Raw genomic sequence first — 18,982 nt, forward strand, 5'->3', positions numbered from 1 at the left:
TAAAAACCACCTGTGTGCAGCAGCACCCCTAATACTTACCTGAGCCAATCTCGACCCAGCAATGTTGCAGGAGTGTCTCGGCTGCCAGGGAAAAAACTGAGACTTTAGTATCACTTTAAGGAGTGCACTATGCACAGGGTTTAGAAGTGTATTACACACAGGGTGCAGGGTTCAGGATTGTATTACACACAGGGTGCAGGGTTCAGGATTGCGTTACACACAGGGTGCAGGGCTCAGGATTGCATTACACACAGGGTGCAGGGCTCAGGATTTCTTTACACACAGGGTGCAGGGTTCAGGGGTGCATTACACACAGAGTGCAGAGTTCAGGAGTGCGTAATGCACAGAGTGCAGGGTTCAGCCCCATCCACATCTAACTTTTAAACCCCTCCTCAACTCTAAACTCTTCACCCTCCCACCTCTACACACAACCCCCTCTTCACTGCTCTCATCTTTAGTTCCCCCTATCTTTTACATGTTTACCTTTCTGAAAAACACCACTCAGCAGTATTAACTGCTCAATATGAGATGAGCATGTGCCTTATCCATAGTTGGCGGTGGGCAGTATTGGTAGCTCAGTGATAGCATTGAGCTGTGCATGATACACCCATAGTTTTTTGGAAAATCTTTCTTTATCCTTACCGGTTTTGCTTTATTGTTGGTTGTATCATTTCTGTCTAGAAATCCAGCTGACATTAATGTATGGCTAAATCTAATCTCCTGTAAAATAAGTTTCTTGTTTGTGGCTTATTTGTTCATGGACGTAATGTCATTGTTCAGTATGCTATATCAGAAAACTACCATCTGTTGCATCAGTTGTTGCTAAGTTTTTCAGCTTTTTTAGCTTTTCCATCAGCTTTTATTTCTTTTTTTTAGTTATTATTTACTTATTATTATTTTTTTGTTAGGGTTAGAGTTAGGGTTAGGTTAGGATTAGGAGTTGGGGTTAGGGTTAGGAATAGGGGTTAATATTTTATTGTCTTATTAGTATAAAAAATAATAATAAACACCCTAACACAAAATAAATAAATAAATTATTATTATTTATATTATTATTGTTATTATTATTTTTGTTTTTATGTTTGGGTTTTTTTATTATTATTAATAATAATAATAATAATAATAAAGTATTTAATATATTTTTTAAGATTTGAAGTTATTTATTTTGTATTACATATTATTAATTTATTTTATTTATTTATGATGATTTTTAATTTGTGTATTTATTCTACATTTATTTATTCATATATTACAATTTTTTTTTACCTTTTTGCATTTGAGCAGAAAATCATGTACAAACACGTGACAAAATGCACAAAAATTCTTCCAATCAATTCTATGTGAATAAAAACGTGCCAAAAACATGCAAATCTAATCAATTTGAGCTACAAAAAAAGCTCCAGAACTTGGAGGTGTGAATGGGGCCTTAGAGCAAACAGCAATGTTGTATATTTTTATGTGATCTCAGTAAAATGTGTAATAGAACAGCATTGAGATTTAATATGCTAATCATACATCGGTCTTACCTTGTGTCTCGCCCCATCCTGTTACATAACATTCAGACTTGTCAGGCACCACATAATTTTCAGGTGGTAGGCAAGCAGGGAGAACTTCATCTGTGATTAAAGCTGGGCTATAAAATAAACATATGAGCTGATTTATCTACCAATAGACAATTTGAAAATTTATAAGAAAAATCGAATCTTAGCAATACTTATAGATATAGGCTAATCGAAATGCCAATTTATTATTTAACACTGATCAGTACAATTCACGCAAGGTTGAGATTCACAAACATTTGGCATTTCTTTCAACCCCCCAGTGGTTTCAAAAAATAAATAAAACTGACAGATTGCTGTACCAACACAGTTGGTGCGACAATCTCCTCTCCGTGCTGTTGTATTCTTAATGGAGGATTTCCCCCTTGCCAGAATATACTGATCAACACTCGCAGCCAATGGCTGCAAGCACTGATCAGATGCTGGTTTTTGAGCATGTCCCTTCGACAAAAGCCGATCGTTAGACCAGCTTCTGTCTAACAGACTGCTGTACACACTGACCAAAAGTCAGTCACATACAAAAAACATATCCTACACTCTCCTCTGGGTTTGCTGGTTAAAAAGTAGAACGCAGCACCCATTTTCATGGCATGATATTGCCATAGCAAATAGCTGTCCTGGAATTAAAGAATTTGTGTCATCCCTCGGCTACAGTTTTTCAACCACATTTGGACAGGAGCAACAATGAGCCTGAAATGTCAGCTAGAAGTCACTTGAAGGTTATATGGGCTGTGCGAGGAATTGGCTAGGTAGACACTGGGACTGGTGGATACCATTCATTTAGAAATTGCAATTATTACAGATACACTGTAGTGCTAGCATTATGCAATAACAGCAGTAGCACTGCCATCTGGCAGGAACAGTGTGTGTTCTTAATTATGTTAATATGTACTCTGTCTCAGACAAAGAAACTCGGCTGCAGGCAGAAATTGCCAGGTGAATGTAGAAGGCATCTACGATCGAAGCATGGTTCATTTTGATAAAGTTCAGGCAGTCACCATTGCCTGTGCATATACAGATGCATCTGTCATTCACCACCCCTGCAGCTGCGTTGAATACCATTTCTGATAAGACATTTGCAGAAAGCAGGCCAGCACCTCCAGCACGTTTTTCAAGCTCTGGCCACTTATCCATCTTAGACACCCAGTAGTCCTTTTTGACCTCTGAAGATGTTGGTGTCCAAACTAATACCAATATACTCGTTGACCGTCATAAAAAAAAACTGTGCATTTGAGTGCTATGGAGTGAAGAAACTTTGCAACACCTCTTTTAGATGCTCTGATGCGAACGGTTGCAACAGGTAACAGAGGCTTTTCTGCCATCATCAAAAAAAGGTTTGTACAAGCTCCCTAAAAACACCTCCTCATAGTGACGAATTTTGTCTTCCCTCTCATGTGGTGGGATGGCAATTGGCTATTTTTGTAGCTTAGGCCTGAGAGCCAGGCAGAAAGCCCTTGAAGGGATCTTGCTCAGAAATTAGACCTCAGATTAGAGGCAAAAGGCCCTTAAAGTTGTCTCCAAAAAATTAACAAAAAAAAACAACTTTTTTTTGGCCTCAGGGAGGGGAGGTGACCCATGGTGGCTCATCCACTCTAATAAATCGTCAATAGGCTATGGTTGAAAGGGATGGCCAACACTGTGTGTAAGAAATGGCAAGCATGTCTGGTCTCTTGCTAAAAGATGAAAAAACCCTCTAATGGGACTTTGTCGGCAACTGAAGAAGTACACACACAAATCAACTTTTTTAACAGCTACAGAAACCCACATCTTTATACTTATTAAAACATCCACCACATAACCTGTGTTACTTTAAAAAGAGCTTTAGAGAATATACAGTATATCCATAAAAGTGTCTAGATCACATATCCTGCACTTGGCATTTGTGGTACACCCAGTTGCAGTCTGCTGTAAAATATGTCATTTTTGCAGTGAGTCTTTCAACTGGCAACATCCAATGTGTTTCGAATAATAACTATAACACATTCTTCATCAGGGAAGATAATACCACAGCAGTAAGTAATTGTGATCTGCCCATAAAACCAATGAGATCATCCACCAGGTGGACCCACCAGGCAGGAGAGGAGAGGACAAGAATGCATGTAGCGGAGCCCTCAGGAGACCATGGGGCATTCAGCCATTCTCAGTAATAGACTTTGTGACTCTTAGGCCCCTTTTTACACTTGCAGGACTCATCCTGCGACTTGGGACTGCAAGTCGCATGGCAAGTCATACCCCATGATTTCCAATGAGTACCGTTCATATCTGTGTGACTTCAAAGTAGTCCCTACGCTACTTTGGTCTGACTTTGATGCAACTTGAGGTCCATAGACCTCAAGATTACACAGGCATTGCTTCTAGTTGCATCAAAATTGCACGGTTTTTAGGTCGCACAAGTGTGAAAGGGGCCTTAACCTACTTTTAACCAGACATTGTTGGACCGAGAGGAGAGCTGGTTGAAAGCGGATGCTGTGCAGAAGAGACAGGCGACAACAGCTGGGAAGTAAAAAGTGTACTAAAGCGCTGATATGAACTAGTAAATAAATAAATAAGTGACAAATACTAGAAGATGACCAAATAATATAGCTGCAATTATTGTGTATGTGAACTGATATCACACAAAAAGTGTTGTATATATTCAAAATGTATAATGCGCTAATATTAACCTCCCAAAATAACACAGTGTGATCTCTTAATGATTAATCAGTGAATCATGTGCAAAATAATCAAATAGAGCCTATTATAAATAACATAACATCCTTCACCATAACAAAATCCTATAACTAAATAACAATATGATAATAAATTATTGAACACAATTATAAAGAGAAAATTAAGATAAGATATATTAATGTGATGAACCACAGTGCATAGTATCTCAATAGGACAGCATACTGCTGTGAAAAATATAATGTCTTTGGTGATTTGATGAATATAGACAGGTTTCAATGAGTAATCCCCAGTGATAGTGCTCATATATTCAGCTGCTCAATAGCATGGGCTGGCTTCTGGCTTTCAAAGAACTTCCGCATTATGAAACAACAAAGAAAGAAAGACCATTGCGCAGGCAGTGTGATATGTAATCCCTATATAATAAGGGTAAAAAATTTCACTCACACTTTTCAGCAGAATAAATCACATATGATAAGGTCAGATGCATACAGCTAACAGCTGGGATCTCCTCACACGCCAACAGTGTACACAAAGCACTGCTCGTCACTGGCTCCTCCCAACCGGTTTTATCACTAGACACGTGACTTTTGAAAAAGTCACGTGTCTAGTGATGAAACCGGTCGGGAGGAGCCAGTGACGAGTGTGTGTGTATACTGTGTGTGTTTGTGTATATATGTGTTTATATATATATATATATGTGTGTATATTTATTTATATATATATATATATATATATATATATATATATATATATATATATATATATATATATCAGCATCTCACAAAAGTGAGTACACCCTTCTCATTTTTGTAAATATTTTATTATATCTTTTCATGTGACAACACTAAACAAATGACACTTTGCTACAATGTAAAGTAGTGAGTGTAAATCTTGTATAACAGTGTAAATTTGCTGTCCCCTTGAAATAACTCAACCCACAGCCATTAATGTCTAAACCGCTGGCAACAAAAGTGAGTACACCCCTAAGTGAAAATGTCCAAATTGTGCCCAATTAGCCATTTTCCCTCTCCGGTGTCATGTGACTCGTTAGTGTTACAAGGTCTCAGGTGTGGATGGGGAGCAGGTGTGTTAAATTTGGTGTTATCGCTATCACTCTCTCATACTGATCACTGGAAGTTCAACATGGCACCTCATGGCAAAGAACTCTTTGAGGATCTGAAATAAAAAGAATTGTTGCTCTACATAAAGATGGCCTAGGTTATAAGAAGATTGCCAAGACCCTGAAACTGAGCTGCAGCACGGTGGCCAACAGTTTAACAGGACAGGTTCCACTCAGAACAGGCCTCGCTATGGTTGACCAAGGAAGTTGAATGCACGTGCTCAGCATCAAATTCAGGGGTTGTCTTTGGGAAAAAGACATATGAGTGCTGCCAGCATTGCTGTAGAGGTTGAATGGGTGAGGGGGTCAGCCTGTCAGTGCTCAGACCATATGCCGCACACTGCATCAAATTGGTCTGCATGGCTGTCGTTCCAGAAGGAAGCCTCTTTTAAAGATGATGCACAAGAAAAAGCCAGCAAACAGTTTGCTGAAGACAAGCAGACTAAGGACATGGATTACTGGAAGATAAACTCATTTGGTTCAGATGGTGTCAAGCGTGTGTGGCGTGAACCAGGTGAGGAGTACAAAGACAAGTGTGTCTTGCCTACAATCAAGCATGGTGGTGGGGGTGTCATGGTCTGGGGCTTTATAAGTGCTGCCGGCACTGGGGAGCTACAGTTCATTAAGGGAACCATGAATGCCAACATGTACTGTGACATACTGCAGCAGAGCATGATCCCCTCCTTTCAGAGACTGGGCCGCAGGGCAGTATTCCAACATCATAAGGACCCCAAACACACCTCCAAGATGACCACTGCTTTGCTAAAGAAGTTGAGGGTAAAGGTGATGGACTGGTCAAGCATGTCTCCAGACCTAAACCCTATTGAGCATCTGTAGGGCATCCTCAAATGGAAGGTGGAGGAGCGCAAGGTCTCTAACATCCACTAGCTCCGTGATGTCGTCATGGAAGAGGACTCCAGTGTCAACCTGTGAAGCTCCTGTGAACTCCATGCCCAAGAGGGTTAAGGCAGTGCTGGAAAATAATGGTGGCCACACAAAATATTGACACTTTGGGCCTAATTTGGAGATTTTCACTTAGGGGTGTACTCACTTTTGTTGCCAGTGGTTTAGACATTATTGGCTGTGTGTTGAGGTATTTTGAGTGGACAGCAAATTTACACAAGCTGTACACTCACTACTTTACATTGAAGCAAAGTGTCAGTGTTGTCACATAAAAAGATATAATAAAATATTTTCAAAAATGTGAGGGGTGTACTTACTTTTGTGAGATATTGTATATATGTGTGTGTATATATTAGGGATGAGTCAAACACCCCCCGATTCAGTTCGCACCAGAACCTGCGAACGGACCGAAAGTTCGCGCAAACTTTAGAACCCCATTAAAGTCTATGGGACTCGAACGTTCAAAATCAAAAGTGCTAATTTTAAAGGCTAATATGCAAGTTATTGTCCTAAAAAGGGTTTGGGGACCCGGGTCCTGCCCCAGGGGACATGTATCAATGCAAAAAAAAGTTTTAAAAACGGCCGTTTTTTCGGGAGCAGTGATTTTAATGATGCTTAAAGTGAAAAGAAAAAGTGAAATATTCCTTTAAATATCGTACCTGGGAGGTGTCTATAGTATGCCTGTAAAGTGGCGCGTGTTTCCCGTGCTTAGAACAGTTCCTGCACAAAATGACATTTTTAAAGGAATAAAAGTCATTTAAAACTGCTTGCGGCTTTAACCACTTAAGGACCGCCTCACGCCAATGTACGTCGGCAAGGTGGCACGGGCAGGCAGAATCACGTACATATACGTGATCCGATCGGACACCCCCCCCCCCCCCAGTGCCCAAGGCGGTCCGTTTCTTGGTTTTTGACCAGCGCCAATCGGAGATGAGGGGGAGACCATCCGTTTGGGCCCCCCCCTCGCGATCGCCGCCGGCCAATCAAATCATTCCTCTGCTGCTGTATGCTAAACAGCAGCAAAGGAAATGATGTTATCTCTCCTTGGCTCGGTATTTCCCGTTCCGGCGCCGAGGAGAGAAGACTGCAATGTGAGTGTAACACTACACACACACAGTAGAACATGCCAGGCACACAAAACACCCCCCTTTACCCCCCGATCACCCCCTAATCCCCCCCCCCCCCCCGTCACACTGACACCAAGCAGTTTTTTTTTTTTTTCCTGATTACTGCATGGTGTCAGTTTGTGACAGTTAGTGTGTTAGGGCAGTTAGGGTTAGCCCCCTTTAGGTCTAGGGTACCCCCCTAACCCCCCCTAACAAAGTTTTAACCCCTTGATCACCCCCCATCACCAGTGTCGCTAAGCGATCATTTTTCTGATCGCTGTATTAGTGTCACTGGTGGCGATAGTTAGGGAGGTAAATATTTAGGTTCGCCGTCAGCGTTTTATAGCGACAGGGACCCCCATATACTACCTAATAAATGTTTTAACCCCTTGATTGCCCCCTAGTTAACCCTTTCACCACTGATCACCGTATAACTGTTACGGGTGATGCTGGTTAGTTCGTTTATTTTTTATAGTGTCAGGGCACCCACTGTTTATTACCGAATAAAGGTTTAGCCCCCTGATCGCCCAGCGGTGATATGCGTCGCCCCAGGCAGCGTCAGATTAGCGCCAGTACCGCTAACACCCACGCACGCAGCATACGCCTCCCTTAGTGGTATAGTATCTGTACGGATCAATATCTGATCCGATCAGATCTATATTAGCGTCCCCAGCAGTTTAGGGTTCCCAAAAACGCAGTGTTCGCAGAGTCAGGCCTGATCCCTGCGATCGCTAACAGTTTTTTTGGTAGCGTTTTGGTGAACTGGCAAGCACCAGCAGCCTAGTACACCCCGGTCATAGTCAAACCAGCACTGCAGTAACACTTGGTGATGTGGCGAGTCCCATAAGTGCAGTTCAAGCTGGTGAGGTGGCAAGCTCAAGTAGTGTCCCGCTGCCACCAAGAAGAAGACAAACAGGCCCGTCGTGCCCATAATGCCCTTCCTGCTGCATTCGCCAATCCTAATAATTGGGAACCCACCACTTCTGCAGCGGCCGTACTTCCCCCATTCACATCCCCAACCAAATGCAGTCGGCTGCATGAGAGGCATTTTCTTTATGTCCTCCCGAGTACCCCTACCCAGCGAACCCCCCCAAAAAAGATGTTGTGTCTGCAGCAAGCGCGGATATTGTCGTGACACCGGCTATTATTGTCCCTCCTGTCCTGACAATCCTGGTCTTTGCATTGGTGAATGTTTTGAATGCTACCATTCACTAGTTGAGTATTAGTGTAGGGTACAGCATTGCACAGACTAGGCACACTTTCACAGGGTCTCCCAAGATGCCATCGCATTTTGAGAGACCCGAACCTGGAACCGGTTACAGTTATAAAAGTTAGTTACAAAAAAAAGTGTAAAAAAAAAAAAATATATAAAATAAAAAAAAAAATAGTTGTCGTTTTATTGTTCTCTCTCTCTCTATTCTCTCTCTATTCTTATGCTCTTTTTTACTATATTCTATTCTGCAATGTTTTATTGTTATTATGTTTTATCATGATTGCTTTTCAGGTATGCAATTTTTTATACTTTACCGTTTACTGTGTTTTATTGTTAACCATTTTTTTGTCTTCAGGTACGCCATTCACGACTTTGAGTGGTTATACCAGAATGATGCCTGCAGGTTTAGGTATCATCTTGGTATCATTCTTTTCAGCCAGCGTTCGGCTTTCATGTAAAAGCAAACCTAGCAGCTGATTAGCCTCTAGACTGCTTTTACAAGCAGTGGGAGGGAATGCCCCCCCACCATCTTCCATGTTTTTCTCTGGCTCTCCTGTCTCAACAGGGAACCTGAGAATGCAGCGGGTGATTCAGCCAGCTGACCATAGAGCTGATCAGAGACCAGAGTGGCTCCAAACATCTCTATGGCCTAAGAAACCGGAAGCTACGAGCATTTCATGACTTAGATTTCGCCGGATGTAAACAACGCCATTGGGAAATTGGGAAAGCATTTTATCACACCGATCTTGGTGTGGTCAGATGCTTTGAGGGCAGAGGAGAGATCTAGGGTCTAATAGACCCCAATTTTTTTGCGATCATAGGGGATATTTACATTCCCTGAGATAACAATAAAAATGATTAAAAAAAAATGAAAGGAACAGTTTAAAAATAAGATAAAAAAGCAAAAAAATAATAAAGAAAAAAAAAAAAGCACCCCTGTCCCCCCCCTGCTCTCGCGCAAAGGCGAACGCAAGCGTCGGTCTGGCGTCAAATGTAAACAGCAATTGCACCATGCATGTGAGGTGTCACCGCGAACGTCAGATCGAGGGCAGTAATTTTAGCAGTAGACCTCCTCTGTAAATCTAAAGTGGTAACCTGTAAAGGCTTTTAAAGGCTTTTAAAACGGTATTAAGTTTGTCGCCACTGCATGTCATGTTTGGTATCCATGTATTCGGCCTAAGATCATCTTTTTTATTACATCAAACATTTGGGCAATATAGTGTGTTTTAGTGCATTAAAATTTTAAAAAGTGTGCTTTTTCCCCAAAAAATGTGTTTGAAAAATCGCTGCGCAAATACTGTGTGGAAAAAAAAAAATGAAACACCCACCATTTTAATCTGTAGGGCATTTGCTTTAAAAAATATATAATGTTTGGCGGTTCAAAGTAATTTTCTTGCAAAAAAAAATTTTTTTTCATGTAAACAAAAAGTGTCAGAAAGGGCTTTGTCTTCAAGTGGTTAGAAGAGTGGGTGATGTGTGACATAAGCTTCTAAATGTTGTGCATAAAATGCCAGGACAGTTCAAAACCCCCCCAAATTACCCCATTTTGGAAAGTAGACACCCCAAGCTATTTGCTAAGAGTCATGTCGAGTCCATGGAATATTTTATATTGTGACACAAGTTGCGGGAAAGAGACTAATTTTTTTTTTTTTTTTTGCACAAAGTTGTCACTAAATGATATATTGCTCAAACATGCCATGGGAATATGTGAAATTACACCCCAAAATACATTCTGTTGCTTCTCCTGAGTACGGGGATACCACATGTGTGAGACTTTTTGGGAGCCTAGTCGCGTACAGGACCCCGAAACCCAAGCACCGCCTTCAGGCTTTCTAAGGGCGTAAATTTTTGATTTCACTCTTCACTGCCTATCACAGTTTCGGAGGCCATGGAATGCCCAGGTGGCACAACACAAACCCCCCAAATGACCCCATTTTGGAAAGTAGACACCCCAAGCTATTTGCTGAGAGGTATAGTGAGTATTTTGCAGACCTCACTTTTTGCCACAAAGTTTTGAAAATTGAAAAAAGAAAAAAAAAAAGTTTTTTCTTGTCTTTCTTCATTTTCAAAAACAAATGAGAGCTGCAAAATACTCACCATGCCTCTCAGCAAATAGCTTGGGGTGTCTACTTTCCAAAATGGGGTCATTTGGGGGGGGGTTTGTGCCATCTGGGCATTTTATGGCATTCAAAACTGTGATAGGTAGTGAGGAGTGAAATCAAAAATTTACGCCCTTAGAAATCCTGAAGGCGGTGATTGGTTTTCGGGGCCCCTTACGTGGCTAGGCTCCAAAAAAGTCTCACACATGTGGTATCCCTGTATTTAGGAGAATCAGCAGAATGTATTTTGGGGTGCAATTCCACATAGGCCCATGGCCTGTGTTAGCAATATATCATTTAGTGACAACTTTTTGTAAATTTTTTTTTTTTTTTGTCATTATTCAAATAAATAAATATTCAATGGGTTCAACATGCCTCTCAGCAATTTCCTTGGGGTGTCTACTTTCCAAAATGGGGTCATTTGGGGGGGGGGTTGTACTGCCCTGCCATTTTAGCACCTCAAGAAAAGACATAGGCAGTCATAAACTAAAAGCTGTGTAAATTCCAGAAAATGTACCTTAGTTTGTAGACGCTATAACTTTTGAGCAAACCAATAAATATACGCTTATTGACTTTTTTTTTACCAAAGACATGTGGCCGAATACATTTTGGCCTAAATGTATGACTAAAATTGAGTTTATTGGATTTTTTTTATAACAAACAGTAGAAAATATCTTTTTTTTTCAAAATTTTCGGTCTTTTTCCGTTTATAGCGCAAAAAATAAAAACGGCAGAGGTGATCAAATACCATCAAAAGAAAGCTCTATTTGTGGGAAGAAAAGGACGCAAATTTCGTTTGGGTACAGCATTGCATGACCGCGCAATTAGCAGTTAAAACGACACAGTGCCAAATTGGAAAAAGTCCTCTGGTCCATAGGCAGCATAATGGTCCGGGGCTGAAGTGGTTAATGTAATGTCGGGTCCCGGCAATATGGATGAAAATCAGTGAGACAAACGGCATGGGTACCCCCCAGTCCATTACGAGGCCCTTTGGGTCTTGTATGGATATTAAGGGGAACCCCGCACCCAAATTAAAAAAAGGAAAGGCCTGGGGCCCCCAGGCCCTATATACTCTAAATAGCACTATACAGGGGGTGCAAACAAGACAGGGACTGTAGGTTTGTTGTTAAGTAGAATCTGTTTATAATTTAGAACTGGTACATTTTTAAAGTGTAGCTCCAGCCAAAAAATCTATTTTTAAGCTTTTTGGAAAACATAGGGAAGGGTTATCACCCCCGTAACATTTGTTTTGCTGTTTGTGCACCTCTTCAGAAGATTTCACATCACTTTCTGTCCCAATGACAAATGTTTTTTGAAAATTTGGGGTTTTTAGTGAAACAAGGATTGGTAATAAAGCATCAGTGAAGAGGAGACACGTTTTTCCCATATTAACTCTTACAGGAGAGAATTTCCCTTCCTAGGGGTAGATTTCATCTCACATCCTGCTGTCTCCTTCCGTTTGCAAGTAGGAGTCGTTTGTAAGTTGGATGTTGGAAAGTAATGAGCCTGCCCTATATACTCTGCAAAAATTGGGACCTTAGGTGTTGGTGTTGCCACAACACTGTAAGCCCTCACAGTTACTCTTGGTGGGTGCAGGAACGGGCCCTGCTGTGAAATATTAGATCAAGAATTGTAATTACATGCCATTGTTGAACAGTGGTAGAAAAATTGGGCCCTTGGGTATTGGTGGAGGTGGTGGTGCTACAACACTGTAAATCCTCACAGTTACTCTTGGTGGGCGCTGGAACTGACCCTGCTGTGAAATATTATATCAAGAATTGTAATTACATGCCCCTGTTGAACAGGGGCAGAAAAATTGGGCCTTTGGTGGTGGTGGTGGTGGTGTTGCCACAACAATGTAAGCCTTCACAGTTACTCTTGGTGGGCGCAGGAATGGGCCCTGCTGTGAAATATTAGATCAAGAATTGTAATTACATGCCCCTGTTGAACAGGGGCAGAAAAATTGGGCCTTTGGTGGTGGTGGTGGTGGTGTTGCCACAACAATGTAAGCCTTCACAGTTACTCTTGGTGGGCGCAGGAATGGGCCCTGCTGTGAAATATTAGATCAAGAATTGTAATTACATGTCCCTGTTGAACAGGGGCAGGAAAATTGGGCCTTAGGCACTGGTGCCACAACACTGCAACCCCTCACAGATACTTTAGTTGGAGCGCAGCAATGAGTCCTGCTGCAAAGTATTGCATCAAAAATTGTAATTGCACGCCCCTGTTAAACAGGGGCAGAAAAATTGCCACAACACTGCAATCCCTCACAGGTGCTATAGTTGGAGTGCAGGGATGAGCCCTGCTGCAAAGTATTGCATCAAAAATTGTAATTATACACCTCTGTTAAACAGGAGCTGAAAAATTGGGCCTTGGGCACTGGTGCTGGTGCCACAACACTGCAACCCCTCATAGATACTATAGTTGGAGCACAGGAATGAGCCCTGCTGCAAATTATTGCATCAAAAATTGTAATTACACACCCCTGTTAAACAGGGGCAGAAAAATTGTGCCTTTGCCACTGGTGGCGGTGCTCAGAACCAAAAATGTTCTTACAAGCTATCAGCATGAAAATTGAGGAGGAAGAGGATTGTGACTCAGCATAACAGGATAGTCACTCAGCATCAGCATAGGCAGTCTTGAAGGGATCTCATATTAAAAAAAAAAATCAATCTGTTACATCAGCATGAGGTGCTTGGTAGCTGGTGATCCAAGACTGATTCATTTTTATGAAGGTCAGCTGATCGACCGATTCGGTGGACAGGCGCACCCTGTGATCGGTTACAAAGCCTCCAGCAGCACTGAATGTGCGTTCTGAAAGAACGCTGGATGCAGGACAGGCCGGTAGCTCAATTGCATACTGTGCAAGCTCTGGCCAGTGATCCATCCTCAAGACCCAGTAACCCAGAGCCTTTTCGGTGGGAAAGGTGTCCAAGTCTGATCTTGCCCCTAGGTAATCCTGCACCATGTGAATCAGATGCTGGTGATGGTTGCTGAAACTGATCAGACCTTGGGGCTGCAGACTAAAAAACCGTCTGAACGCATCGGTCAGACGGCCACCTTCTTCACCGCTCCTTCTGTGACTGACTGAAGCCTCAGCAACACGTTGTCCAAGAGGACAAGGAAATTGTAACCTCCCAGGCTCTGGAAACGCATTGCACAAACCTTTCTGCAAGGCCTCCCGAAGATGTTTAATCCTCTGCTCCCTCTGCGACGGCAAGATAAGGTCCGCAACCATACCCTTGTATTGTGGATCAAGGAGGGTTGCCAGCCAGTAATCATCCCTCCCCTTGATACCACGAATAGGAGGATCCTTCCGCAGGCTTTGCAGGATCAGGGAGGCCATGCAGCGTAGGTTTGCTGAGGCATTCGGCCCAGAGTCCTCTAGGTCACTAAGGACGACATGATCTGCAGCCACGTACAAGTCCATGGGTTTTTTCAGACTGTAAATGATCCCTTGAAGGCTGATGCCAGGCTCCACTTCCATGCTGACAAAATCCTCCTCCTCCTCCTCGTCCTCTTCCTATGTGATCGACAGGCACGCAGGAACAATGTTTGGATAAAGGGGGCCTTGAGAGGTAAGGAAGTCCTCCTCTTCCTCCCTCTGTTCTGCCTCAAGTGCCCTGTCCATTATCCCATGCAGCGTGTGCTCCAACAGGTGGACAAGAGGGACAGTGTCACTGATGCATGCACTGTCACTGCTCACCATCCTCATGGCCTCCTCAAATGGTGACATGACAGGACAGTGCAGGCATCCCTGATCATAGCCCACTGGCTTGGGAAAAAAAAAACAAGGTCCCCTGACCCTGTCCTGGTGCCATAGTCGCATAGGTACTCATTGATGGCCCTCTGCTGCGTGTGCAGCCACTGCAGCATGGCCAACGTTGAGTTCCACCTGGTGGGCATGTCACAGATTAGGCGGTTCTTGGGCAGCTTAAATTCCTTTTGGAGGTCAGCCAGCCGAGCACTGGCATTATATGACCTGCAGAAATGCACATAGACTTTCCTGGCCTGCCTTTAGGACATCCTGTAAGCCCGGGTACCTGCCCAAGAACCACTGCACCACCAAGTTAAGGACGTGAGCCAAACAGGGCACATGGGTCAGTTGTCCCTGTCGGAGGGCGGAGAGGAGGTTGGTGCTATTGTCGCAAACCACCATGCCTGCCTTAAGCTGGTGTGGCGTCAACCACCTCTGGACCTGCCCCTGCAGAGCTGACAGAATCTCTGCCCCAGTGTGGTTCCTGTCCCCCAACTCAACCAGCTCAAGCACCGCATGCCGTCTTTTTGCCTGCGTGCTTGCGTAGCCCCTTTGACGTTTACGGAGCACCGCTGGTTCCGAGGTTCCAAATCAGCACAGGAAGAGGCCATGGAGGAAGAAGAAGAGGAGGGGTGGAGGAGAGAGGTGTGGCAGAATCACCACTAGTAGAATTTTGGAGGCGTGGTGGCGGAACAACCTCCAATACTACTGCACCCTGTCCTGCATCCTTCCCAGCTGCCAGAAGAGTCACCCAGTGCGCGGTGAAAGATAGGTAACGTCCCTGTCCATGTCTGCTGGACCATGAGTCAGCGGTAATATGCACCTTACCGCTGACCGCCCTGTCCAGCGGGGCCAAGACATTGCCTTCCACATGCCGGTAGAGAGCCGGAATCGCCTTCCTTGAGAAAAAGGGGCGTTTGGGAACCTGCCACTGTGGAACCGCACATTCCACAAACTCATGGAAGGGGGCAGAGTCTAGCAACTGAAAAGGCAGCAGTTGAAGTGCTAGCAATTTAGCCAAGCTAGCATTCAACTGCTGGGCATGTGGATGACTGGGAGCGAACTTCTTTCGGCGGTGCAGCAGCTGGGGCAGGGAAATTTGCCTGTTACAATCTGACGTCAGTGTACCGATAGCAGATTGCCCTCAAGTACTTGGCTGTGACACACCTATATCTACACCTTCATTCCTCTCAGTGCAGGTTTCAGAGAGGACTGAAGGTTTAGTGGGGGTTGGAGATCCCAGCTGATGAGGAGCAAGGAGAGGAGAGGTCTGCTTTGTTCTTTTGTGTGGGTCTTTTAGGTACGCTTGCCAACGAACTGCATGGCAGGTCGACATATGTCTGGTCAAGCATGTGGTGCCCAAGCGGTGATGTTTTGGCCACGCGAGATACGCTTGAGACATATGTTGCAAATAGCAGCAATGGGATCTGATGCACTCGTCTCAAAAAAGGCCCACACCAAAGAACTTTTGGAATTACACGCAGAGACAGCAGCGCCCTGCACATGCGGAGCTCTGCGGTGTGATGCAGTCAGTGTGCTGCCCTTAAGCTGGCCCCTGGAGGGCATCCTGCTTCGTTGGAGATGTGCCTCCTCCTCCTCTCTCCTATCAGGCACCCACGTGGAGTCAGTGACCTCATCATCCCCTCCCTCCTCATCACTGGAGCAGTATGCTGCAGCTGGGGGGAACATGATTGCCAGATTGCTGTCCTTTTTGGGCTCCCCCTCTCTCTGGGCTCACGTTACTGCCTTCCTTTAGCTGGGTACCATCATCGAAGCCTTCAAAACGCTGGGTATCCTCCTGGGGCATGTACCCAACACTGTGGTCAAACAGTTCGGGGGACTCCTCAGGAAGACATGGTGGGGCTAGGGAAGGAGTGACTGATGCCATTGAGCCGAGGGAAGAGGCCGTGTTGGCAGCTGCTTTGCCAGACAAAGTACCCTGAGCCTGGGTGAGAGAGGATGAGGAGGATGAGGACGGCTTGGTCATCCACTCTACCAAGTCTTCCGCATGTTGTGGCTCACCATGGCCAGCTGCCAAAAAAAAGGACAAGCGTGTCCCACGGCCACGTGCTGATGAGGATGCACCGTCTCCATGACCAGCACTGTTGCCTCTAGACACAGCCCGCTTGCCCTCTTTTATTGGCTTGTAACTGTCTGCCTCTCCTTGTTGGTCTTCCAGAAATACTAATGGCCTGCAGTGAGATGTAGCTGCACAAATCTGGGATGTATATATATATATATACTGATACTGCAGCTAGCAGAATTAACTGCCTGCCTGTGGTATTAATAGGAGCAGAAGAACACCACCAATTTTATTCAGGTAGCTTTAGGTGCACACTGTGCAGAGGACGCACTACACTAACTTGTAAATACTGCAGCTGCCTGCAGTACTAATAGGATCAGAAAAACACCACCAATTTTCTTTAGGTAGCTTTAGGTGCACACTGTGCAGAGAACGCACTACACTAACTGTAAATACTGCAGCTGACTGCGGTACTAATAGGATCAGAAGAACACCACCAATTTTCTTCAGGTAGCTTTAGGTGCAAACTGTGCAGAGGACGCACTACACTAACTTGTAAATACTGCAGCTGCCTGCGGTACTAGTAGGATCATAAGAACACCACCAATTTTCTTCAGGTAACTTTAGGTACACACTGTGCAGAGGACGCAGCACACTAACTTGTAAATGCTGCAGCTGCCTGTGGTACTAATAGGATCAGAAGAACACCACCAATTTTCTTCAGGTAGCTTTAGGTGCACACTATGCAGAGGACGCACTACACTAACTGTAAATACTGTAGCTAATAGGACTAATAGGATCAGAAGAACACCAGCAATTTTCTTCAGGTAGCTGTAAATACTGTAAAAACACCTGCCTGCCTGTCAGTAGGAAGAGAATAACAGGAAAGGATCTAGCTAAACTGAATACAGTGTGTATACAGTGTGTAATTTGGCGCGAACGGCCCATAACGTTCAAAATTCGGCGAACGGTCGAACATGCGATGTTCGAGTCGAACATGGGTTCGACTCAAAGCTCATCCCTAGTGTATATATATATATATATATATATATATATATATATATATATATATATATATATATATATATACTTATATATATATATATATACATACTGTATATATATATATATATATATATATATATATATATACACACAGACAAGTGCTTCCACACTTCTCTTATGATAGAGCGAGTCAGAGGGACATCTTTCCCTTTTCCCCACTGGCACACAGCAATGCACTGGGGCCTCTACCAGGGATATGGCAGCAAAAAGTGGGTGTGGCAGGATGAGGGGGGATAACTTTTACTGTGATGATTACAAATGCAGACAGGGTAATTATGGTGATGATGGGTTAGAATTTCACTACCATGACCGCCATTGCACGTGAGGGGGGTTAACTTTCACTGCTACTGCAGGGGGGTCAGTGTCAGTGAAACGCCAATCCCCTAGTCCTGCATTAATGGTAATGGCAGTGAAAGTGAACACCCCACTCCTACATCCAATGGCAATGAATGTTGCCATTCCTCAATCACAGCCCTCTTTGCCATTGTGATCACTTACAATACATGGTCTCTGGCTCCTGTGCCCCGCTCTCCAGGCCAGGACTTTGCTTGTACTGGGGCAGAGAAAACTCCACCTACATGGGCTTTTTTTCTTAGAGAATAGGTGTAGGAACTCAACAATGACCCCATCCCACCACTCGCCATCAACTATCACCACCACCCCTCTCCCAACGGAGAGACAGCATGCTCCATCAAATGGTAAGTGTGGCCAAACTGCACTAACTGTAGGCAAGGATCTTATTGTGGCATTGTGTAGTGCAGTGCAGAGTTCATCAGTGCATAACGCACAAAGTGCAGTGTTCAGGGGTGAGCTATGTACAGAGTGCAGAGTTGTGGAGTGCGCTACTTACTGAGTGCAGGGTTCAAGAACGCATTAACCACTTGCCTACAGGGCACTTACACCCCTTACCTGCCCAGGCCATTTTTCAGCTTTCACCGCTGTTGCACTTTGACAATTGCGTGGTCATGCTACACTGTACCCAAACACATTTTTTTATCATTTTCTTCACACAAATAGAGCTTTCTTTTGGTGGTATTTAATCACTGCTGGGTTTTTTATTTTTTACAAAAAAAAAAAAAAAAGTCCAAATTTTTTTTACAGTTTCTGTCAGTAAGTTTTGTAACAAAGTAATTTTTCTCCTTCACTGATGTGGCGGCACTGATAGGCTGAACTGGTGGGCATTGATGAGGTGGCACTTGTGGGCAATGATGGGCATTGATCGACAGCATTGATGGGCAACACCGATAGGTGGCACTGATAGCCAGCAATGACTGGCATCGCTAATGGACACTGATTGGTGGCACTTGTGGTCAGTGGCGGGCACTGATTGCTGCCACTGGTGGGCACTGATTGCTGGCAATGGTGGGCACTGATTGGTGACACAGTTGGTGCTATATTGTAATCAGGGCACCGATCATCAGTGCCCTGATTACATGTGCAGATGTCCCCCTGCGTGGCGATGCCTCT

At 43.9% G+C, this 18,982-nt stretch overlaps 1 protein-coding gene across 1 annotated transcript in view; it reads right to left on the bottom strand.

The window, feature by feature from the left end:
- The window catches only part of LOC141140366 (plasminogen-like), a 198,208-nt gene that overhangs the window by 6,904 nt on the left and 172,322 nt on the right, over positions 1-18,982 (bottom strand). The window contains exon 17 of the mRNA XM_073627454.1: positions 1,527-1,633. Within this exon, the coding sequence (XP_073483555.1) occupies positions 1,527-1,633 (107 nt within the window). The remainder of the gene's footprint in view (positions 1-1,526; positions 1,634-18,982) is intronic.

The sequence above is a fragment of the Aquarana catesbeiana genome, linkage group LG04 (genome assembly GCF_042186555.1).
Source record: "Aquarana catesbeiana isolate 2022-GZ linkage group LG04, ASM4218655v1, whole genome shotgun sequence".
Taxonomy (NCBI): Eukaryota; Metazoa; Chordata; class Amphibia; order Anura; family Ranidae; genus Aquarana; species Aquarana catesbeiana.